The following is a 25174-nucleotide window of genomic DNA, read 5'->3' on the forward strand; positions in this document are numbered from 1 at the left end:
AGTTTTCTCATCTTTAAAAAGGAGTTCAACTAAATGATCCCTAAGGTACTTCATAGCTGCAAGATTTTATGACGTGAAGTCTCTCATGTCTACTGAGATCACTTAGCCTCAAAAAAAAAGTTTAGTTTGATATTATTCTGATTATCACTAAACCCCATGACATTTTTTTCCCTCTTGTGATTCTTAATCTTTATATGAAAGTTTGTTGAATTTACAGAATACACACTAAGTCATCAGACAGATCTATAGATCAAAAGTTTCTCATAGCACTGTGTGGCTACTCTTTTCATTAGGTCCTTCCAATGATTTGGGCTTTATCCATTTAAGTTTAGGTTTATCCATTGCTAAAAATGTCAGTTGAGCCAAATTAGTTTATCATTTTTAGAGAGGTGGAACTTTGCATCAAGGTGAACACTATCCTGTCAATAAACTATCAACTCACTAACAGCAGTTATCAATTACACACAAAATCAGGATTTTTAGGTCCTTTAACTTGGGTTATAACTGAATCACAGGGAAAAAACCCCACAAACTTCTGCATATTTCCTTGAAGTCACTAACCATTCAATCCTGCATAGGTTGTAAAGATTTTTTAAAATCACCAAAAACTAGTTTAATTTAGGAAAGGAAAGAATGCCATTAGCATCATTCTCACTTGATAATAAAAAATAACAATCATTATTAATGTTAATCAAAATATACTATACCTTGAAACTCTATTGCTGTAACAACTTGATGGTTTCTTGGGGTAGAGAATCCATATGCATTGTGATCTGAAAGGACAAACCAGACAGTATTCATTCAAATTATATGAAATTTCATTTCTCTCCCTGGAGACAGGCTTCTTAGGCTAAGTGAGACATTACTTATAACTAGCCTTCAAGACAAAATTCTTTCACTCTGGCCAATTTTCAACTTATTGTTGGTGCTATTTCACCCTCCCATAAGACCTCCAGAAAGATTAGGCCCTGGATGAGCTTGAAACTCCCACCCAGGGACTGGGCTGTTTTGATTGGTAAGATTTCAATAAATCTAATCACATCTAGATCCATGCTATTTTTTTTGGATTTTAAATAAAACTATATTAATACTGCCTTTATACCAGCTACATTTCCCTGTGAATCCCTCCTCCCAAAAGGGATCCTTTATCCCTTATAATGAAGAAAAAAAAAGATGCAAAAAAACCCATTCAAGCAATACATTGATAAGTCTGATGTTTGCAATATCCCATGCTGATAATCCCTCTTTCCCCTTTGCAAAGGACTGGGGATAGGTATCTTTTCAGATCCCTTCTTAGGGACCAAGCTTGATCAATTAAAATGCATAGCATTTAGTTTTAATTGTTTTATCATTATTGTTTTGTTAATTTTCATGGTTGTAGTCAATATGTACACTTCTTTCCTGGATCTGTTTACTTTTCATCATATAAGTTCATATAAGTCATGCTTCTTTGTATTCAACATTTTTATAATTTCATACAGCATATTGATTTCATTCATTCATGTACCACAACTTGCATTCCCTAATTGATGTGTTTCTACTTTAGTTCTGGTTCTTTGGCAATACAAAAATAAATATTTTATATATGTGGGGCATTTCTTTTGTCATTGGCATCCTTGGGGTATATGCCTAGCAGAGGAGTAGAGGAAGGGTATATGCATGCTCTCCTACTATCTTGCATAGTCCTAGAAATGCTGGCAACAACATTACAATAAAAGAAAAAAAACTCAAGGCATAAGCAAAGAGCAGACAAAACTACCTCTATTTGCTGGTCCAGGTGGAGGAGTCGACATATTCCTTCCTTCCCCTTGTCACTTCTAGGTTCTCCTACCTTCATCACACAATAAACTCTCCAAGAGGCATCTGGTGAATAGAGCACTGGTGCTAGGGTCAATACAACTGGAGTTCAAATCCAGACTCAGAAATAACTAGCTGTGTGACACTGTTCAAGTCATTTAACCTATATCCACTTCAGTTTCTATAAAATTGAGATAATAGTACACATTTCAGAGTTGTTTTCAGGATGAAATGAGATACTAATTGTGAGTGCTTAGCACAGTGTCTGGAACATAGTAGGTGCTTAATAAATACTTTCCTTTATTTAAATCTGTATTTATTTCTAAATCAAGATTCTGGTCACTGTTATCTACCAACTTCAAAGACACACTCCTTTTTTCAACATGTTCAGTGCTTGGCTCACAGTCTTTCTCTTCTCCCCACCCCTCCCTTGCCCTCACACTAGGGGACTTCAATATAACTACTACTTTCTCCAACACCTTATACTCCCACATCTTTAATTTATTCATTTCCCATGACCTACTCCTCCAACCCGCCTCACCTATACATGGAGAAATTCATACTCTTGATCTTGTCATCACCAACAAATGTCCTACTCTATGTTCATGGACTCTAAATTTCCCTCATCTGATAAAACAACAACAATAAACTTACCTCTGCCTAGTCTATATCCTCAGTGATTTGCAGTCCCTTCCTGAAGTTCTTTCCCAAGTTACCATCCCTGCATAGGCAGGGATCTATTCCCTTCCCCATCTTGACCCCTTGGGAACCAGGTGAACTTTACACTGTTTCTCTCTCAAGTTTCTTGCTTCTTTTTCCTATAGCTGATCTTGCCTTGCAAAGCTTCAGCCTTGGACTATTCCCTCCATCCACTGCCTTTATTCCTACTCATGTGCTGCTAAACAAAGACAGAAAAAATCATGAAAATATGCAGACATGATCTTCCACAAATTTCTACCAAAAAACTCTCAACTGATCCATCCATCCTTGCTAGTTACCATCCTATATTTCTCCTCCCTTTTGTGGCTAAACCCTTTGAGAAAGCTATCTACAATGAATTCTATTTCCTTTCTACTTTCTCTCTTCTCACACTCAGTTTCTTAATTCTCTATAGTGTAGCTTCTAATTTTAACATTCAACTGAAACTACTCTCTCTAAAGTTACCAATAATCTTTTAAAAATATTTTATTTTTTCAATCAGCAAAAATTCACTTTCTTGACCTCCTACTCTGACTCTCTTTCCCCTCCCTTATGGTTGAGAACAAAAGAAAAACAAAGCTCCTGTTAGAAACTTGTATAGTGAAGCAAAGCAAGTTTCTGCAATGGTCATGAAAAAAAAATATGTTTTATTCTGCAACCTGTGTCCTTTGTCACATCATAAGTCTCCTGGAATCATGATTGGCTGATTATACTGATAAGAACTCCTAAATCTTTCAAAGTTGTTTGACTTTATAATATTGTTGTCATCATGTAAATTATTCTCCTAGCTCTGTTCACTTCATTAGGCATCAGATTACATAAGTTTTTTCAGGTTTCTCTGAAATATCTCCTTCATCATTTCTTACAGCACAATAATATTTCATCATGCTTATGTACCATAATTTGTTTAGTCATTCTCCAATTTATGGGCAACCCCTCAGATTCCCATCCTTTGCCACCTTAAAAAGACATGTAAATATTTTCGTATACCCTTCATTAATATTTATTTTCTTAGGACTAACACCTCTCTTAATATATATTTTCTCTAATTCTCCCATCTTTTCCCCTTCTTCCTATTTCACTGTAGAGTGAAATTTATTTCTGTACTCAACTGTTTGTGTGTGTGTGTATTCTTCCTTCTTCCTTTGATCAATTCATTCAAATCAGATAAGAGTGAGCTTCAAATGTCAGCTGCTCCCCTGACCCAAAATGAGATAATTTTCCCTATCCTTTCTATCCCTTCCCTCTTCTAGTATAATCCTCTTTTCCCTTTTTCTATTCTCTTAAGATTATCAAGACCTAGAGGAACCATTCCTAGGACTTTTGTCTGATTAGACTCCCCTAGGATCCCACATAATGATAGGGTTCCTTGGAGCCAGATATACCATTTTACCATATTAGAATATAAACAGTTCATCCTTATTTAGTCAATTATCATTGTTCATTCCTTACTTTTTTCTGTTTCTCTTAATTCCTCTGTTTGAACTTGGAAGTGTTGACACAACTCTTGTCTTTTCATCAGGAATGCCTGGAAGTCCTAAATTTTTTTTTTAATCAATCAATCAATCAACAAACATGTCACAGGCAACACAGCAGAGAACAGAGCAGAGAGAATCAGCAGCCACCCTCAGCAAGGAACCCTTGAAGCATGTCCTGGAGACCCTTGAACTTTGACTTTCACCATCACTCTGCTGCTGTCATGAAGTCATTAATTCTCTTGCTCCCCTAGTATGAAGCAAAGGTTGAGGGGGGTGGTGGTAGGAGCTAAAGAATTTGTAATGTTACATAAGAGAGGGTGGGAACTTAGCATTGGTAAGGTGGAAAATGTCTGCAAAAAACTCAAAGGCATAACCCCCTTGTCCAGAGGGTAAGTAACAATACAATCAGCTCCCTGATGAGCCTGTTCTCTGCCACCTCAACTCCCCATTCCAGGTCCTGGACCATTGGCTCCATGGAGAAAAACAAAAAAAAAGACCTCTATTAAGTCTCGAGTTGAGAACTTTGGACCTAACTTTAGGCATGTATTTGCATGTGTGTGGGTGTGTGTGGGGGCAATCATTACACCCATTTACCAAATACCATCTCCTCAATAGCAACCTCCCCCTCAACAGAAAGCATCTCAGGCATTATGTCCCTATGGGAATGAAGACAGCAAGCAGACAAAATGAAGGAAATGAAAAAGCAAAGGAAAACTAATGCAATAAAGAAATACTGTGGGGGTAAGAGTAAAACTTGAGAAAATAATTCAAAAGTAGCTTCAACTAGAACCCCAGAAAAGGAGTCTATGGCATTTTCTCAATTTATTTGGAGGAGTTTTTTGTGGGGAGCACGCTGTACTCCTTCCTGCTACTTTGCTGTCTTGGACACGCATCCCAATGATCTTTTAATTAACAAAATTAAATTCCTTTTGTTCATTCCTGATCCTTCTTAATTTCTTCACAGCCTCTCGATCACCTTCTTCTTCATAGGTACTGCTCTCTAGGTTTTCATGACACTGCTCTTTTCTGGTTCTCCTCTAAACTAACAAACTACTCCTTCTTGGAGTAGTTTCCTTGGCTGGATTTTCATCATAGTCATACCCATTATGATTATTAACTGTGGATGTCCCCTAAGGCTCTGTCTGGGGTTTATCTTTTCTTCTCCTTATATACTGTTTTGCTTGGAGATCTCATCAGCTCCCATAGACTCAATGATCATCTCTATGCAGCCTTCCATTACTTCTACCAACTTCTGCCTTTGCCCCTATTAACACACTGCTAAATGAAGATGGAGAAAAAAACTCACAAAACCATGTTGACTGGGTCCTCTACAAATTTATCTTATGCAATCTTGACTAGGCCTTCACTGAGGCAACTCCCTGTGGCTTGCCCTTCCCCCACCCTCTCAGCTGAGAAACTTGCCTTATATTTTAATGAAAAATTGAGGCCATTCGCTGAGATTTTCTCCTCTCGTCCACATATCACAGTGATGTCTCCTGCCACTACCTCCTCCTTCACCCTTGTCTCCCATGAAGAGATTCATAGTGGGTGTAAACAGGTCACAATCTATTACCAATTAGGAATTATTCCCAATAAGCTGCATAAAAGATGTTATCAAGGAGATGTATAGGGGCAGCTAGGTGGTGCAGTGGATAGTTCTGTAGAGTCTCCATCAAGTATATGGTTCATGTTTATCACAACAGTTTGTGCACAGTGACCCAGAGAAGACTGAGACAATCCTGATTTGTCTGCATCCAAAGAACCTTTGAGATCTAAGGACTTTTCTTGGTTTTGGCAGTTATTACAAACAATACTGTTATTGCCAAGCCACTGAATGACTTTATGTGAACAAAAATGGTTGAATAAGCACAAAAGCAGAAGGAAAAGAAATATGCTTGTCTTAAAGCCAACAAAGCGTTCTGGAGACCAAAATTGATAGACTGCTATGAACAGGCTTTCAAAGACTTGGTCAACCGAGTCACACACGCTCCAGTGTTGGCCTATGCTGACCCAACCAAACCTTTTATCCTGCATACAGTTACCAGTCTGATGGCCTTAAGAGCCTACCAAGTCTACCAAGAGAGTAATGATCAGAGGAAACCAGTTGCATTTGCAAACAGATGCTTAAGCAGCAGTCAGGCTTGTAACCCCTTTCATTTACTGGAATTCTTGTCTTTTAATTGGCCTAAAACCGGGCAATTCTAAGGCTAGGTCTATGAGGCAAAGTTTTAAGCATAGATTAACAATAATTCACTGAGAAATCTGTGTTCATAGAATGCACAAGTTAGTAAACTGATAGAAAGCTACTGTATACTAGTTGTAGAGATTAGTGAGTTAGTTTTGCCAATTCATGAGTTAGTTGGACTCCCTGATGAGCAGATTGAGATGATGGACACACCTCAGTGGTTTGTGAGCCCAAAAGATCTCCTATCATACATGTAAAGCTTGCTTTTCCCAGACAATGTCTTGGAAACAGGTATTTCAAGAGAAAAAGTCTGAGAACTGTACTCAGTGAAGTATAATGGAAGTTCAAATAAGGAAACGGGATTGAACCCAGAGGCAATACCTTTTCTGCTTAGTATCTCAGCCAAAGTGATTCCTAGTTACTCTAGAAAGTATAACACTTCTAACCAGCTGATAGGAGAAAGTTGGCCCCAGGCTTCTTTGAGGCAACTTCTTGGTCACCTAGAACATAGGAAGTACCAGCTATATGGAGTCTGTGATTCTTGGATTTGACAGGTGTCTAAGACCACTCAAGTCCCCATACTGTGATAACGTATTGATCAGATGTGTTTCTAGATAGAAATGAAGGAACACCATGTCCACAGAAGCTAAGTGCCAATACTGTATCCTTGTTGCCTATTTTTGCTGGGTTAGGGCAAAGGAAAACTCCTTTGTTAAATTTTCAATGACTTTCAAGTGCCTCATTTTATCCCAACATCAAACCTGAACTAACGGCACTGGCATTAAAGATGAGCCTAGTCTCTCAACTAGTTCAGATTTAGATATGAAAGAACTACTGAAAAAGTACCTATTGAGCACTTACTATACATAAGGAACTGTATGAAGCACTGGGGATACAAATATAGGCAAGCCAGCCTCTATCCTCATGTGAGAGCCACCTCCCAGCCATCTCCATGCCTTTCCACCTTCAGCTACAGCCTCATCCTCTAGATTTGGAGAAAACATATTCAGAGTTCAGAGGAAAGATATTCCTACAGAGTAAAATGATGCAGGGAAAATAATCCTAAGAGATAACTGAGAAGCTCAACAATGAAATTTTAAAGACACAAGTGAAAGAATTCTAATGAAAGAAAAACATGGTTGTTCTGAAGAAACCAATGTGGATATAAAGGAAACTCATTGACCAACTTAGAATTTTTGAAAATAAGTACAGAAGATGAAAGCAAAGCTACATAAGAGAAAAGAAATATAAAAGCACGGTACAGTCCCCATTAAAAATAGTGTCAGGAATGCTAAAGCTCAGAATGCATTTAGGCTGGTGAGAGAAGCTAAGAACAACGAAAGGATTTTTAGTCATTTGGGGAGGAAAAAGAGGATCAAAGAAAGGGTAGGAAAGTTGCCTGCCAAGCATGGGACAATGACAACTATCAGCAGAGAAAAAACACTGCTTTGACAGATTCTTATTTTGTTTTTTGCCTGGATTTTTCAAAAAAATTAAAGACAGTAGAGTCTGCAGACCATAGGCTAGCAAGGCTGCCCTTGAAAATTCTAAAACAGATCATTAAAAACAAAGCTTGACAAATATCTAGAAAAGAAAGGGGTGATTACAAAGAATCAGAATGACTTCATCTTTTCAGGGAGGAGTACTAAACTAGTAAATGAAGAGAATGCCAAGAATATAGTTTACCTAGATTTTAGCAAAGCGTTTAATACAGCATCACACATTATTTTTGTGCAGAAGATGGAGAAATATGGATCAGACAATGATGCAATCAGAAGGATTCAGAAGTGGATGTCTGGACTCAAGTTATTGTAAATGGTTCATTGTCAGTATGTCATTAGGTCAGCTAGGAGGCTCAGTGGATAGAATGCCAGGCCTGGAGTCAGGAAGATTCATCTCCCTGATGAGAGAAATCATCATTTCTTTCTCATGTTAATAGCCAGTTATTAAGACTGCGGAGACCCAAGCTTTTTTTCCCCTGTCCTATTTCCTTGTCCAGTCTCTCAAGGACAGGGTTGATGGAAGATAGGATTAACATTCTCCTCATTCTGGGTATTGCTACTTCACCCAACTACTCAGGCTTGGGTGAGGGATATATATTCTTAGTCTAGATTGCCCAAAGCTGGGGGTGGCCTGGGTATACAGATGGTCTCTGTCCAAGAGAGACATGATGTCACTCTCAGCTCCTCACTGGAGTGAGCTCGTTTCTCTTTGTAAAGACCACCTCCCATGGTTAATCAATCAGAATTGATTGCCATCCTCAGGAACGCTCCTCTTCCAAAAGGGCTGATACCACCATGATTGTCTTTGGTCTAAGAGAGAGAAGGCCAAATGACTATCCTTTTATTAATAAACATGCTGGTATTATTGATGAAATGATTAAATTAACCAGAAATTATGTCTCTCTAACTTTTTTAAACAGCACACTAAGCTCAAATTTAGCTTTGGGTACTTACTAGCTGCATGACCCTAGGCAAGTCACTTAACCTTGTTTGCCTCAGTTTCCTCATTTGCAAAATGAGCTGGAGAAGGACATGGCAAACCACTCCAGCATCTCTGACAAGAAAACTGCAAAAAGGAGTCACAAACAGTTGGACATGACTGAAACACACATGAGTATCCCAAGTATTTGTGCTTGTTTTTGTGCTGTGTAACATTTTTATCAATGACTTGGATTAACACAAAGATGGCATGCTTATCAGATTTGTGGATGACACCAGCCCTAACCTCTCTCCTGACCTCCATCAAGTCTATTATTGCTTACTGGACCTCTCAAACTGGATGACCTGCATAAACCTCAAATTCAGCATGTCCAAAACTGAACTCATTAACTTTCTCCCCAAATCCCTCCCTCTTTCTAACTTCTCTATTACTGTGCAGGTTGCCACCATCCTCTCAGTTCCCCAGGTTTGCAACCTAGGTATCATCCCCAACTTTTCACTCTGCCTTACTCCTCTTATCTGTTGTAATGTTCTATTGATTCTACCTTCACCTTGTAAATGGCCATTGCTGTCCTTTGACACCACCACTCCCTCTGGAGCAAGTCCCCATTACTTTCCAAATGAATTGTTGCAATCGTCTTCTGGTTGGTCTCTCTGGCTCAACTCTCTCCCCACTCCAGTTCATTCTCCACTCAGCTATCAAATTGATCTTCTTAAAGCATAGATCTGACCATAGCACTCCCCTTTTGAAAAATTCCATTAACTCCCCATTACTTTCAGCATTAAATATAAAATTCTGTTTGGCTTTTAAAGCCAAACCTGGCCTCTTCCTACCTTTCCATTCTTCTTATACCTCACCACGTACCCTGCAACCTGGTGACAGCCCCCTGTTCTTTGAACAGGACACTATCTCTGGACTCCATGCATTTTCACTGCCCTCCATGAGTGGAATTCTCTCCCTCCTGATCTTTGCCTTCAGGCTTCCCTGGCTTCCTTCAAGTCTCAGCCAAAATTCTACCTTTTACAAGAAACCTTTCCTTTCCCTGCTTATTGCTAGTGCCTCCCTCAATATTATTTCCAATTTATCCTTTTAACATTTTGTTCCTACATAGTTGTCTGTATGTTGTCTCTTCCTTTAGACTGTGAGTGCCTTAAGAACAGGGATTGAGTTGTTTTTATTTTTGTCTTTCTTTGTATTCTCCCATGTTTCCCACAGTGCCAGATAAATAGTAAGTACTTAATTAATGATTGTTGATGTGACAACAAATTGGGAGACATAGCTAACACAGTGGATGATAGTCTGGATCCAAAAGGATCTTGAGAGCTTAAACTATTAAACTGAATCTAGCAAGATGAAATTTGATTGGGATAAATAAAGTCTTATACTTAGGTACAAAAAATTAAAGGTCTTGATTTTTCTTATACTTCAAAAGTATAAGATGAGAGAGGGATGGATAAGTAACAGTTGTTGTGAAAAAACATATAGGATTTTACTGGAGTGCATGTTTAACATAAGTCAGTAATATGATGTGCAGCCAAAAAAACTAATATATTCTTGGACTTCATTAAGAGGAATACAGCTTCCAGGAGTAGGGGGATGATAATCCCACTGTAGTCTAGCTTCATTAGATTTCATCTGGACTACTATGTTCAGTTCTGGGCACCACAGTTTAAGAAGGACATTGATAAGCTGGAGAGTGTCTAGAGGAGGGTACCCAGGATAGTAAAGGGCCATGAATCTATATCATATGAAGCTGAAGGAACTAGGCATGTTTAGCTTAGGGAATAGAAGATTTCATGGGTCTTAAGTTATTTGAAGGCTGCCATATAGCGAAGGGACCAGGCTTATTCTACATGGCTCCAGAGGGAGACCCAAGCAATGGGTGGAAGTTAAAGAGACCAATTCAGGCAAATTTTCCTAATAGTTAGAGCTGTCTCAAAGTGGAACCAGCTTCTTCAAGAAGTGGTGGGCTCCCCTTCTTGGAGGTCTTCAAGCAGAGGCTGCATGACCACTTGTCAGATATGGTACATTAGGGATTACTTTTGTTTAACTGTTGGACTAGATAACTACTGAGATCCTTTTCAACTTTAGATTCTGTGATTCCTAATAGAGCTCATGCTCCCACACCTGTGACCCTAGTATCTGATTGGTATTTATCTAATCTTATCCTGGTCTCAGGCCCACTCCTCTACTTCCTTTCACCTTCATGCCATGCCTCTATGTATGTACCATGCCCTTCTTCCAACTCTAGTTCTGAGAACAGTAATCAAATCCACACTATTTTCCCTAGAAAGGACACGTCAATAAGTTGCTCTATGATTTCAATCACCATTCCCTTTGACTTTTCTATCCAAAACACGTCCCCCTATCTCCCATAACTCTATATCTGTTGTCTTTCCTTTTAAAATGTAACCTCTTTGAGGGCAGGTATTATCTTGCTGGTATTTGCATCCCAAGTACTAGGTACTTGAATGCTTTTCCTTCATTTATTTATCTATTTTTTTCATGTAAGGATCTTACAGTCTAATAAAGGAAGATAAAACATATATGGAAGTGATGGCCAAGGAGGAGTGTTTTGGACAGGGAAGTCAAAGGTAATAGTGATTGGAGACATAGAGTAAATTATTGGTATGGCCTTTCCAGGAATGGTAGTGTTGATTTGATTTCAGTTTTAAAAAACAGAATTGGAGGGGGTGTGGCGGTAGTGGGGCGGGGGAGTGGGCAGAGAGTGCAGTAATGAATACGGATAGCAATATGGCATAGAGATGGCCAAGAAGTGGAGAGTGTTGTGTAGGTCTGGGATGAGGTACAATACAAGGTCATCTTTTTTTTTTTTTTTTTTTTTTTTTTAGGCAATTGGAGTTAAGTGACTTGCCCAGGGTCACACAGCTAGTAAATGTCAAATGTCTGGTCCGAGACCAGATTTGAACTCAGGTCCTCCTGACTCCAGGGCCGGTGCTCTATCCACTGCACCACCTAGCTACCCCTCAAGATCATCTATGTTAACCAAGGGGATCATAGAGATGGGGACGGTGGAGACTTGAGAATAACTGGCATGACATGGAGATGACAAGGAAGTGGCATATGACCAAGGTAGGATAAGTTGAATGCTCATCAATCAGAACCCAAGATCACAGGTAAAAGCCCTAGTCCCTGTCAGAGATGGAAACCTGGAACGTAGGTGGCATGGAATGCAGATGGTCAGGAAAAAAGGAGGGCTATACTTCTGGCGAGGATTTTGATAAAAGCCCATCCCTGTACCATCCTGGTACAGGGACAGTTATATCAGCAGGTCTCAAGAGAACAAAGACTATAGTGACCAGACCAACTTAGCAATGTCCCAAATGAAACTGGTAAAATGGTTACACATGTAGCCAGATGATCATGCTAATGTTTTCTGTGCCTTTCATGCAATTAAATATGTTCATTTATGTAAGGGTTGATGACTATATTCTTCCTTCTGTTTTCCTTTCTGCTTTACTTCTGCTTAACAAATAGATTGGTTACTCTTTCTTTTTAACTTAAAATTTTAAACCTTTTTTATTTTGTTGATAGCAAATTGATTTATTTAAAACTTTTTTTTCATTCTATTGCTTTAGGAGGATTAAAATTTACTTTTCTTTTACCTACATTAGAACAGTTGGTACTCAGAACTGTGTATCCAGACTTCATTAATTACTTACTTATGGCATGTTTCACATCAGAACTATTTGAATAGATCTGCTAGAAAAATTGGCTTTAAACTGTTTCTCCCTTTAACTGTTGAGGTATTATAGGATGAAGAGGTGCAAGCTTTAAACTGTAGTCCTTTCCAAACAGAAATTTCACCACTGAGGACAGGTCTTTATCTGAAAACTCTACAATTATGCTATTCTTCTGAAGATTTTCGATCATAGGTTTAAGGATTACTTGATTGGTACCAGCCATACTTGACTTCTGATTGCTGAGTTTGTGGTTTTTCAGTCATTCCAGGTCCTGAGACTACTTTATTATTAGTTTCTTGACACTTTAAAATCCAGATACTGAAAGTAATATCTCTATCATCTTATTTCTGTCCTTCAGTGAGAGTATCTAGAGGATTAGCATAGTGCTTTTTTTCGTGGCATTCACCTATCCCTTTCCTTAAGAGGGTTGTCAAATTATTTGAGTTGAGGTCCAAAGGCTTCTTTGCCTTTACAATGGCTTTATAGCAATTCTGCAGAAGAATGAAAGTTTACGTTCTTTGGCAGTAACATTGTACATCATCTAGCTTCTCTTCCACTGCTTCTGTCAGCACTTCTGGGGCCATCTGGGGTCCTCAGAGATTTGATACTTTGCCAAGGGAGTCAGAACAATCCACTCCTGTTGGTGCTGACATACTTCTGGCAGGTCTGCCTACAGAGCATTGTTAAGAGCCTTTCTGCTCTTTTAAATTTTGAGTAATTGTCTTGGCTATACAGGGAGTGCAGAAGGGGGAGAGGGAACTTTAGCTGTTTGAATACCCACCAAATTTTTACAAATCTGGGAAATTTCATCCCTGGTCTAAAGTTGTTAGGGAATATACTGTACTATGTCACTGGGAGCATGAACTATAATAATTTTATTGATAATTTTAATAGTTTGATATCTCCAAAAGCTTTGAATAAATTAGGCTGCACGGGAAATTACCACCCCTCCTTCCTGATCTCCAGAGAGAGTAAGGGAAAGTGAGGGGTACAGCTAGAGAGAAAGGAAGGCCTAAAGCAGGGGTGGGGAACCTGCAGCCTTGAGGTTCTTGGGTGTGACCCTTAGACTGAGTCCAAGTTTTACAGAACAAATCCTTTCATTAAGGGGATTTGTTCTGTGAAGTTTGAATTTAGTCAAAGGGCTGCACTGGAGGACCTAGAGGGCCACTTGTAGCCTTAAGGCCCAGGCTCCCTACCCCTGCCCTAAAGTTAAGCATGGCAGACAGAAGTAGGTGATGTCTCCTCTCCTTTTTTAGAAGGGATATCAAACTGATTTCCTGGTCAAACTGCAATCTCTAGGGCCATCTGCTGTTTACACATATATAGATGGACTAGATGGTTCCTCTTGACTCAGATTCTGTGATTCTAAGAGGAAATAGAAGCAGTAAGTGGAGACAACTTTTTAAAGAACTTTGGATGATAAAGAGAGAGGAGATAGGGGACAGTTAGCAAAGATGGTTAGTCTAGTGAGATTTTTTTAAAGATGGAGAGGCTTGTGTGCGTTTGTAAGCAGAAGTAAGCAACCAGTAAATAAGGAAAGACTAAAGACTAGAGAGAAAAGGGTGATGATAGTTGGGGCAATCTGCTGGAGAAGATGGGAGGTTCAAAGATCAAGGATATGTGGAGGGGAATTGGCCTATGTGGAGTAGCCTGCCTTTGGGAGGATGAAGTTTGTGGGAGGGGACCCCAATGTTTGCCCCACTCTTCTCTTTAAGAAGTACTTGAGAGGGAAAAAGCAAGAAGTGAAGACCAGAGAACAGAAACTGAAAGAAGGCTGCATGCTGAAATATGTCCCAATAGGTGGGGGCACCCAAACCCAAGATTTACAACTTGGGAAAGTGAGAAATGACCCAACAAACAGATGAAGGAGTCCTTCAAACCCTCTAGCAAAGCCCTGTTACCCCCTTTCAGGTAACCAGGTGGCAAGCTTGTCAGTTCTTGGATTACTTTCCATTCACATCTCATTTTCTTACTATAAATCCCACTTGGTCTTAGAAACGCTTAGCTGTTCATGCTATTTACAATTTATAAAAGAGAAATGCTTAATTATTTATGTTATTTACAGCTTATAAACAGAGAGAATAAGGGAGAAAGTGTTTCTTCTTATAGGGGAATGAAAGGATTGATCATCAGGGGCTGAATTGGGGACTAGAAATGTTAGGGCAAAGTAGGAAGAATGGTACTGTATACAAACCAGGTATATGAATTTGGGATTCAGGTGCTCCTAGCCTTAAATCAGAGGCTGGTGAAGCTGTTAAGTTTCAAGGAACATGGGTAAGTATACTTATATTTTCTCACAGCCATGAAGCATTCTTGGTGGGCTGGGGATGAAAAGAAAGCTCTTCTCTTAAGGGAGAGGAAGTACTGAAAGAAAACAACCCTTCTCTTCCCACCCAAGCCCACTGCCGGCTTATCCTGTCTTCCTCATTAGTGCTTTCAGCTGCTTACAAGAAGAGAAAAGGTTGCCTTTCCATCAAAGACTAGAAGCAAAGGTGGGGAACCTGCAGCCTCGAGGCCACATGCGGCCCTCTAGGTCCTCGAGTGTGATCATTTGATTGAATCCAGTTGGGATCTTGAGGACTGAGAAGGCCACATGTGGCCTCTAGGCTGCAGGTTCCCCACCCCTGGACTAGAGTAAAGAAGAAAATAGTGGGGGGATGATGCCAATTGGGTTGTGAGATAAAGAAGAGGACGAGAGGATGCTCACAGCATTGGCCTACATTTTCTCAGTAAAATATAATATGAAGTTCTTAGCTGAAAAGGTAGAAGAGGTTATGGGCAAGGTGTGGGTAAGTAAAGGAAGAGGTTATGGGTTATTCAGAAGAAAAGAGAAAGCTGGGAATAGCAATTGTGATGATGGAATAAAGAATCAATTAGACGGAAGTAAAGGATTGCTTTGCTATATTAAAGGCCCAGTTGAGATGGCCTAACAAATTTGTAGGAGACCCAGGCAGCACAGTTGGCTGATTTCCTAGCTTCATTCAGCAATGTGTTAGTAGGACTGGATGAGGAAGATGTTGAGAGTAATCCAGAGCTGGGATTTTGTAAAGTGTTCTAGGCTGGGCCTGATTCAGTAGGTTAAGTTTGATTTTGGAATGAAATGAGACACATGTAGCTCATTGAACAATAAGCAAAAAGAGATTTACTTAGTCACATAGCAAGGGAAGGCTATTCAACAACGATATGCATCAAAAACTACAATATGTTGAAGACCTGCCCCTTCCCCCCATCTAGGGTTCATAAGATCATAGAGTTGTTGTGAGGATCAAATGAAATAATATGCATTAGGTACTTTGCAAACCTTGAAGTAGCATATCATTGTTAGCTATTATTATTAATGTTCACTTGCTCCTAGGGGATGAGTCTAGATGGAAGATGCTTAGCTAATTATGGCAGATAAAATAAAGACCTGGGGTAGAGAGGAAGACTGTGAGCCAGGTGCTGAACTTATTGAGAAACCAGGGGGAATGTCCAGGGGGTTAATAGATAAAAGCCACCAGGATGTGGATTAGGTGATATATTTTGAAAAAATGAGCCTCAAAGGAAGAAAGGTTGCTGAATGACAGAAGGAGAGTCTGGAAGTGGTAATGGGGCACAGGGAGAATTCTAACTTGCTCTCTAGGACCACTGTTTTGAAAGTCAAGAAAGAAGGTACAACTGATACTGGAAAAGATAGTCATGGATGCAACATTATCTGGAGGAAGCCAGAACTCTCCTAGTGCCAGAAGATGACAGAAGAAAGAGAGAAGATCTAGAATGAAGGGAAGTTTATTAATTAGGGAATGAAGACTCAAGAGTACAAAAGAATGGTGGCTGAAAATAGAACTTTGGAGTAGTTTTGAAGTGAATATGGCTGAGAAACAGGAACTGGGGAGTTGGGGTCAGGGGATGTTACTGTCAAGCAGCCAGAGAGTCAGCATAATTGGGACTGGAAGAGGAAGGTTGCCAGGAAGCATCCCATAGGTGATAAACCATTGGACTTGGGAGTCAGGAATACCTGAATGCAAATCCCACTTGTTGGCTGTGTGACCCTAGGTAAGTCACTTAACTTCTTTCAGTTTCACTTTCCTCTTCTGAAAAATGGGGATTAAAAAAATAATATGTAGCATAGAAAGAGTTGAATTTTAGGATCTAGTCTCTAAGATATCTTTGATATATTCTGCCATATTCCTCCACTACCTCCGCATCCAAGGTTCATAGCACCAGAGTTGTGAAGATCAAATAAAATAATATTCATTAAGCACTTTGCAAACCTTGAAGTACTATATCAGTGTTAGCTATTTTTATTAATGCTAGCCAGCTGCTGGAGATGGGCAGCTAGGTGGCTATGGATAGAGTGCCAGGTCCAGAGTCAGGAAGTCTCATCTTTTTGAGTTCAAATCTGACTTCAGACACTTACTAGCTGTGTGACCCAGGGCAAGTCACTTAAACATGTTTGCCTCAGTACCTCATCTATAAAAAGGGCGGGATAAGGAAATGATAAACCACTACATTATCTTTGCCAAGAAAACCCCAAATGGGGTCACAAAGAGTCAGACACATTGAACAACAACAACAACAAACAACTGGGAATGAATCTAAGTGGAAGATGCTTAATTACTCACTGCAGATGGAGGAAGGTCAAGGTCCTAGTTCTGCCTGGAGGTAAGAAGTTCTAGTCTTAGAGGTTCCTGGTCTAGAACCCATAATGTAGCAATAATGAGTAACAGTGGATACCATAAACATACAACCTCCTAAGCATGGCAACATAAAGAAATGATAAGACATAGGAAATTGTTTTCAAAATGCTGAAGGAAGGCAAACCCAGGGGATGGGAAATATTGAAAGAAGATGAATAAGTTGAATAAAGTCACAACAGTTAACTAAAATTAATAATCTTCCATAGACTCATGTGAAGGGAACTAGAAGGGACCTTGGAAATCACTTAGTCCAACTGCCTGACTTTAAAGATGTTTTTACACATAATATAGAAAACTTTGAATTAAGGAATTATATATATTTGTACACATTTGTACAAATTACACACAATTTTTCAGGTGCTCCTAGAATTAAATCAGAGGCTGGTGAGGCTGTTAGGCTTCGAGGAACATGGGTAAGTATACTTATATACACATATGTATTTTTAAGTCAGATATTTGTTGTTGTTGTTCAGTCATTTCGAGATCTTCCAAATTACTTAATGTCACTTCCATTCAGCTCCCTTTTATGTGGTGTTTTTGCTGTTAAATGTAAACTTCTTAAGGCCAGGGATTGTATTTCTTTTTCGCTTTTATTTGTATCCCTAGCACTTAGCAGAATTCCTAGTAATGTGCAGCCAGGTAGGTGATACAGTGGATAGGGTGTGGCCTTGGACTCAGGAAGACCCGAGTTCCAATGTGGCCTCAAATAATTACTGGCGGTGACCTTGGCAAATCACTTTACATCTGTCTGCCTCCATTATTTCCCCCCCTATAGAATGGGGATAATAATACAATCTACCTCCCAGGGTTGTTGCGAGGACAAACTGAGATGATATTTGGAAAGTGCTTTGCAAACTTTGATGCACTATATAAATGCTCATCACCTATGGCTAATACAGAGGTTTTAGCAATGGGGCAGGGAAATTTATAACTTGTCAAGGAGATATCATCATCAATACCAGAACAAAGGACCTCGTACAAGGATCCAGGAAAATGCCTGGGCTGACTCCCTACATGTATATGGGCAGAAATTCTAGCCTAGCAACTGCAAACTCTTCCTGACAAGCTCTTCCAGCCTCATTATTCAAATGAAACTATTCTCTCCCAAAAAAATCTCTACTGAAGAGCTCTTGCTAAATTTAATGGTTTCTCCCCAGTTGTCATTCTTCTCGACATTTCTGTAGCATTTGACATGACTGACCACTTGTACTCCCGAATGCCATCTCTTCTCTGCATTTTCTCCTCCTGCCTGTGTGAATGCTCCTTTTGAGTCTCATTTGCAGGAACTTCTTCCCTCTCACATAGGCTAACTGTGGGTGTCTTGCAAGGTTCTCTCCTAGGTCCAATTAATTTTTCTCTCTCTTCTCTTGCTGGGCAATCTGATCAACTGTAATGGGCCCAATTATCATTTATCAAATAATTCTCAAAACCATTTAGCCTGGTCTCCTGGTCTCATATTACCAACTGCTTATTGGATATTTTAAAGTAGATGTCCTCCATTTGTCCATTTCTCCATACACATAGCCACCACCTACTATTTCAATCCTTTATCACTTCTCACCTAGATTATTGCAATGGAAACCTATCTCAAGCCTCTTTCTACTACAAACCATCATCACATTACTGCCAAAGTGATTTTTTTCTAAAGCATAAGTCTGACCAAGTCATCTTGCATATTCAATAAATGCCAATGCTTCCCTGCTACCTCTAGGATTTAATATATACTCTTATTTGGCATTTAAAGCCCTTCACAGCCTGGTTCCTTCTAATCTTTCCAGGCTTTTACATTAATATGCTTTTCCAGCAAGACTGATTAACTGCCTCTGAAGAGGCACAAATTACTAGAGACCCTGGGATATGTATTTCTTCCAAGGCAAGAATTGAGAACTTTATCTCCAGATCAGGACTTGAGATTGGTGCTTCAAATATAACAAACATTTAAAAATCTCTCTGGAGAGGCATGAGAGGAAAGCTGAAGAGAGAATATGGGCAGCAGGGAGTGGCTGCATCAGCAGATAGATGGAGGACTCTTCTTCCCAAAAGAGTTGGAATCCTCTAAGTGTCTGAAGTCTTTTCCTTTCCCTGGCTAACAGCACTAGCTACCTTTATGAAGAGAATCCAGAGGAGAGAACTCAATTCTGGCTTTTTGGAAAAAAAAAGGGACAATGCTAAAGCTACTATACTGTTATCCTATTAATAGCCTGAAACAATGGGTGACAAAGTTAATTACTAAGGGTTTTTTTTAAATATTTGAAAGTTTTACATTTACTTTTTCTAAAAATGGTTCAATTAAGACAATTTTAGTGCCATCTGGAGTTTGAGTTTTGCTATAGGAAGTTTGAGACAGAGAGGAGGAGTTTGGGTTTTGCTATAGAAAGTTTGAGCAGAGAAAAGGAAAATTGGTGGATATTTGAGCTAAATTCAACTGGTTGGTAGATCACCAACCTCTTTAGGCAATCAGCAGAATGCCTGGGGGGCTCAAAGCACCCTATGAATTAGATTTGAAATTTGCATTTTATTTTATTTTTTTAAGCTATGCAGAGAAAGGAAGTCACATGGAACTGGGACCTTCACCCTTGGACTAAAACACTTAAGAACTATTCTCAGTATTTCCAAGAAGACTTTGTTCTCCAAACTTTGTTTTGTTTTGTGTCCTCCACCCACTAGGGAAAGAGGAAGGAGAATAGAGACCTCAAGAGGTCATGCCCTCAACTAGCCACAATAACCCCAATTAGGCAGCACGCATCTCCCACCCTGGCCCTTCCCCCTCTTCTTTTCAGCTTCTATTTGTGCATTGTCTTCACCAATTAGATTAAGGGCAGGTACAGTCTTTGTTTTTATTTGTATGCCCCAGAGCTAAGCACAGTGCTTGGCACTTAGTAGGAGCTTAATAAAAGTTTATTGACTGACTGAGTACTCCCCTCTACATAATCTATGGTATTTGCTTACAAAGGACACTCTTGCCTTCTCTATATCTTTATGCGGCTGTCTCAGATGTCTGTCACGCCTTTCCTCCTTTACCTTGTTGAGCCACCTCCTATAGGAGGCCTTTTCTGGTCCATTAGGTACTACTTAGCTTGTTACTCTATCTATTCTATATTTATCTTCTATATATGATTTATGTATATATAGTCTCTCCACCAGTGCAAGGACTGTTTTTAAATTTTTCTTTGTATTCTCAGTGTTTAACATAGTGCCTAACAGTCTCTCAATAAGTATTATTTAGTGCTTACTAATAAGTACTTATTTAATGACTAATTGACAAGTGCACTGCAGATTTTCATGACAGCTGGGACAGGTGATATAGAGGAAAGAGTTAGAGGACCTAGTTTCAAATTCTATCTCTGCATTTTCCTATCTGTACAGTCTTGGGATCTCAAAGACTTCTTTCACTTCAAAATTCTGAATTACCAGGAAAAATAAATACAACCTCCTCTACACAATGAACACAATAATGCAAAAGAAAACAACATGGAAAGACATGAAAACTGATCAGTGCAGGGTCCCATATTGACTTCAGAGCACAGGACATGAAGCATATGTTTCTCCTTTCAGCAGAAAAGGGGGTAGACTACAGGTAAGAAATGACATGACCCATGTATTAGTTTTCTTCTTCAGTACCAGGCAGAACTGGGCAAAAGAATTCATTGTTAAGTAGCAGCACTGTAAAGCTAGGAAAAAAAAAAAAACAACAACCCTGAGATTTGGAGTAGTGAACCGGGGTTCAAACACCACCTCTGTCATTTTTGATCATTGGCAAGTTACTTAACCATTGGACCTCAATTTCTTCATCTATAAAATGAAGTGTTGTTATATATATGTATATATATGTATATGTATACACACATATACAATGTATAGACAGATATAATATCTATATATGTAATAAAGGAAATACAGCCTCTCCACATGTGTGAAAAAATTTTTCCGTTACTTTTCCAGAAGCTATTACTTCCAACATCTCCTGGCATTATTAAGACTTATCAAGCGGCCAGTTATAAACTCTAGCCAATTTCCTTCCTTCCCAAACTAAACAAGTACAACTTAACAAGAAAGAAGATAAGAAAAGATCCACTAGCTCTCTCTAACTACAAATCGAATAGGAAGGTTTATCCAGTAAATTTAAAAATGAAATAAAACCAAAACCAAATTCTTCACATTTCACTTTCCCTCCATCCTGCAAAGAGCCAGTTTCTGGATTGCCCAGTAGAAAGCCAGATGCTTCACTCCAAAGGGACTCAAACCAGCAGAGCTTCTTCATCCTGCCCTGAGGGTACCATAGACTGAGAGCTCGGGAGAACCGCGGATGCAGAGCCAAGTCTGTCCGCAGAAAGATATTTGGAGTAGTGTAGATCCTATAGGAGAAAAGCAGTGGTAACCTATATGACTTACAGCCCAGGGCTACCCCCAGGTAGCTCAGCAGCAGGAGGAGAAAGCGGTGGCGGCTCCTTCTCGCCATCTTCCAGAGAACAGCTCTTTTCTCCTCCGGATCAGCGTAGAGGCTGGACGTAGGAGAATCTCAGCAGCTCAAAGAAGATGGAGGAGGAGGAGGGGAAGGAAGGGTGAGGGGGAGGAGAAGGGTGTGGGGAAAGACTTTAGCCCTCGTAGGCTTTTTTTTTTTTTAAAGTAAATTACTAGAGGCGGGTTCTTTCCTGTAGCCCTAGGTCTGTGGGACCGTTTCCCTTTTTCTGAACCACATTCAGAGTCTGGAAGGGCAGGGGAGGTGTTGATGGGGGTGGAAAAAGACTCCCGCAGTCAGTCACTAAAAAGAGAACCAGACGCATTCGAGTAGCTGCAAGGAAAAGACCTGGAGCACTTGGCTGTCTGGCCTGGTGTCAAGCAGTGTAAGTGCAGTCAGCTGTCCCGGGGGCGGAGAAGTCGCAGAGAGAGGGCAAGGAGGCTGTTAGCTGAGGAAGGGAATTTCCTCAGTTCGAACCTTTCTCTTTGACAGTGGGTAAAATTTTCCACTGCAGAATCCAGCCTGGAAAGGAAGGTTTGGGGGAAATGTCGGTGCAGCTGCCAGGGTTTTGGGTTTTATTCCCCCCTCCCCTTTCCTTTTTGTTCTAGTGTCAGAAGAGATGTGAAGCAGCCCTCGGAGGCAGGAAAACCTGTATTCAAGTACGACTTTCTGACATCTACATCAAGCGCTGTGTGACCCTGAGCAAAAATCTGCTTCATCTTCTAGTCCTCTAGCAATTTTCTAATATTATAAATTGCCAACCTCCATTGATTGAGGGAATTCCCTATATCAAAGAAATCTCATATCGAGTCCAAAGTGATACTTTCCTCATTCCAGACGGAAAAATAAGGCAATAAAATAGGGGATGCTGATTTTTTTTCTCGTTGGTATGATTATTTCTCAGGCAGCAATATTCCCACTTTCCACATTCAATGGGGTTAGTTTCCTCTAAGAGCAGTTTGAGCTTCGGATCTTTGGTTAATCAGACTTCAATGTTTGACCCTATGTATGTGCAAAGCTAATCTTTATACATACAGTGTCAAGCATTTATCATATTCCAGTTAAGTATATGCAGTTTTATTAAAATTTAAAATTATCACTGTTGCCCTTTGTCAAGGATTTGGCTTGGCATTGTATTTTTAAAAGGAAACCCTTTCCAAATGTAATTGTATGTTTTAAAATATATACAAATCCACACTTTGTACTATTGATCTTGTTTTTTCCAGTAGAACCAACATATGAGAGGTAAGTTCTTAGGATAATAGAGCCTGAACGGGTAGTATTTTATTTCTCTTTAATTTGCTTTCTGTTTTGAGGATTAATTGTGAACACAAGGATGGAATATTCAAATATACAAGCAAGAACAAAACAAATAATTTCATAATAAAACGTGCAATTCCATTTAGTTTGTTTTTAAATCTATATTAATTTTAACAAATCCATCCTTATTTATATGTCTTTTGAAAATCTTCCCTCCAGAGTTAATTAGTCATTATTATTTAGAGAGTAACAATGTGAATATAACTTTAAACTTTTCTTTCTTCATTGTACATCATTCCATGTTTTGCTGTATTTCTTTGTATACTTCATATTTTTATTTTATTGGTACAGTCATAGTACATTTTACATTCACTTGGCACAGTTTGTTCAGTCATTTTCTAGTAAGAGATATTATCTTCAAGGTTCTTGGCAATAAAGTTGCAATTGTTTAAATGGGGGATGGGGTTGAAGGGCAGAGGCATGGTTAAAGACTTTTACTTTGGTAAAAGTAGACTAGATTAAGTAGCTGACATAGCAAAATTCAGCTGGTTCACTGGGCAACAGGCCCTTTGCCATGAAATACAAGACTTCCTGATGTTTTGTTAAATGTGAGTGAGAGGCTCAGTGCATGTTAATGAGAAGAAGCAATTGGTGAAAGGAGCAATGGAAGAGGGGCAGGAGGAGTAAAGAAAGCAGAAAGAAAATGTGGGAGAACAGAGGAATGAAATACAAAAATTGTCATAAAATCTTTTTTTTTCTGGTGAAGAGCAGTTTGGTGAAGCACAGAGATCCTCAAGGTTAGGATTTCTTGAAAGATTAATAAGAACACTTTTTCATAAGAGTCAAAGCTGGTCATTTTAGTTCAATACTTTCACTTACCAGATGAGGAAATCGAGACCCAAAAACTTGTCAAAAATCACTTAGGTATTAAGTAGCAAGCCAGGATGTGAACACCAAATCTAGGCTCTTTCTGCTACAACTATGCTTCCTGTAGATTCCCATTTTAATATTGCTGCCACCAGCTCATTTCTTATCCACTTTTTCCTTGCTCAACTCTAAACAGTATTAAATCTTATTTCATACTTTGATTTTAATTACTAGTTATAGAGCAAACTATCTGTGTATATGTACATGTGTGTATGTATATATACACAGACATACATATGTATGTATATATGTGTATATAGGTGTACACACACTCACATATGTGTGTAATTATGGAAGAGAAATTGAACAACTGAGCACAATATATATTGAACAACTGACACAATATGTAGGAAGCTAGCCTGAGAGGTAGAACTTGAATCCACGTCTTTTAGCCTAGTAGGGGAACCTCTGGGTCAAAGGATATGGACATATTAGTTATTTCATTTCCCAATTCCAAACTGCTTTCTAAAGGAGTTATGCTAATTGACAATTTTACCAAGACATCTCTAGTGTTTCTGTATTTGTGCAAGTCTTCCTGTGTTGACTATTCCCATCTTTCGTCATTTTTGGCAATTTACAGAGTGTGAGGTAAAATCTTGGAGTTGTTTTGATTTTTATTTTTCTTATTATTATTGATTTGGAGCATTCCTTCATATTGTTGGTTGTTAATAGTTTATAATTCTTTTGAGAAGTGCTTGTTCATATCCTTTGAACTCTTATCTACTTGAGAACACATATTTTGTGAAAGGTTTATGATCTGCTTCTGTTCTAATTTTTGTTGTTGTTGAAATCTTTAATATTAATGTCATAAAGCCTTGATGAATCATTTCTTGGATAAATTACTATAATCTATTTTCAGGATTTTATTTAAAATTTTTGGAGGTTATGTAGTATTAGTACTAATTATTGTTTTTTAAATTTTCACATTAGTTATGTTCTTAAAAAAAGAGGTAAGAAAAATGAAGGAAAAAATTACACTTCAATCTGTACTTAGTCTATCAGTTCTCTAAATGGAGATGGACAGCATGTTACATCATGAGTCCTTTAGAGCTGTGGTGAATTGAAATGAGGTATCTTGTTGGGGCCTAGCCAAGATGGCAGAGTAAGGGAGCACCTCACCTGACCTTTCCCAAATTCACCTCCAAACAACTATAAAAAATGCCTCAAAACAAATTCTAGAGTGGCAGAACCAACAGAAGGATGGGGAGAAACAATTTTCCAGCCCAAGATAACTTAGAAGGTCGTCAGAAAAGGTCTGTCTCACTAGGGTAAAAAGGGGAGCACAGGCACTGTCTGGGCAGGTCAACAGCAAGACACCATGTCCCTGGTGCAGGCCAGCAGCAAAGTCTTATGCCCCTTCAGTTGTCCCCCCCCCCCATGCAAGAAGCTTGAGACAGTCCCCCCTCCACTCCAGGAGCAGAACCCAACTTTAACATAAAGTTAAAAGTCACAAAATAGGCTGGAAAAATGATCAACAAACAAAAGTTGCAATTGTCAAAGGAAAGATCAAAATACAAACTCAGAAGAGGACAACAATGTCAAAA

The 25174-nt window shown here is 39.1% G+C and overlaps 1 protein-coding gene across 4 annotated transcripts in view; it reads right to left on the reverse strand.

Moving 5' to 3' along the window:
- JAM2 (junctional adhesion molecule 2) overlaps positions 1-21806 on the reverse strand; it is an 86656-nt gene extending 64850 nt beyond the window's left edge. Inside the window, exons 1-2 of one of the 4 annotated variants that reach the window (XM_027875649.1) lie at positions 21377-21805; positions 708-773 (exon numbers count right to left, since the gene is read on the reverse strand). In XM_027875649.1, the coding sequence (XP_027731450.1) occupies positions 708-773; positions 21377-21443 (133 nt within the window). In that variant the 5' untranslated portion in view covers positions 21444-21805. Of the gene's footprint in view, positions 1-707; positions 774-21376 lie in introns of all 4 variants that reach the window. The other 3 variants (XM_027875648.1, XM_027875650.1, XM_027875651.1) reach the window with 3 other exon arrangements.
- Positions 21807-25174: the final 3368 nt, after the last annotated feature.

Source organism: Vombatus ursinus, unplaced genomic scaffold, assembly GCF_900497805.2.
Source record: "Vombatus ursinus unplaced genomic scaffold, bare-nosed wombat genome assembly UNPS02014809.1, whole genome shotgun sequence".
NCBI lineage: Eukaryota > Metazoa > Chordata > Mammalia > Diprotodontia > Vombatidae > Vombatus > Vombatus ursinus.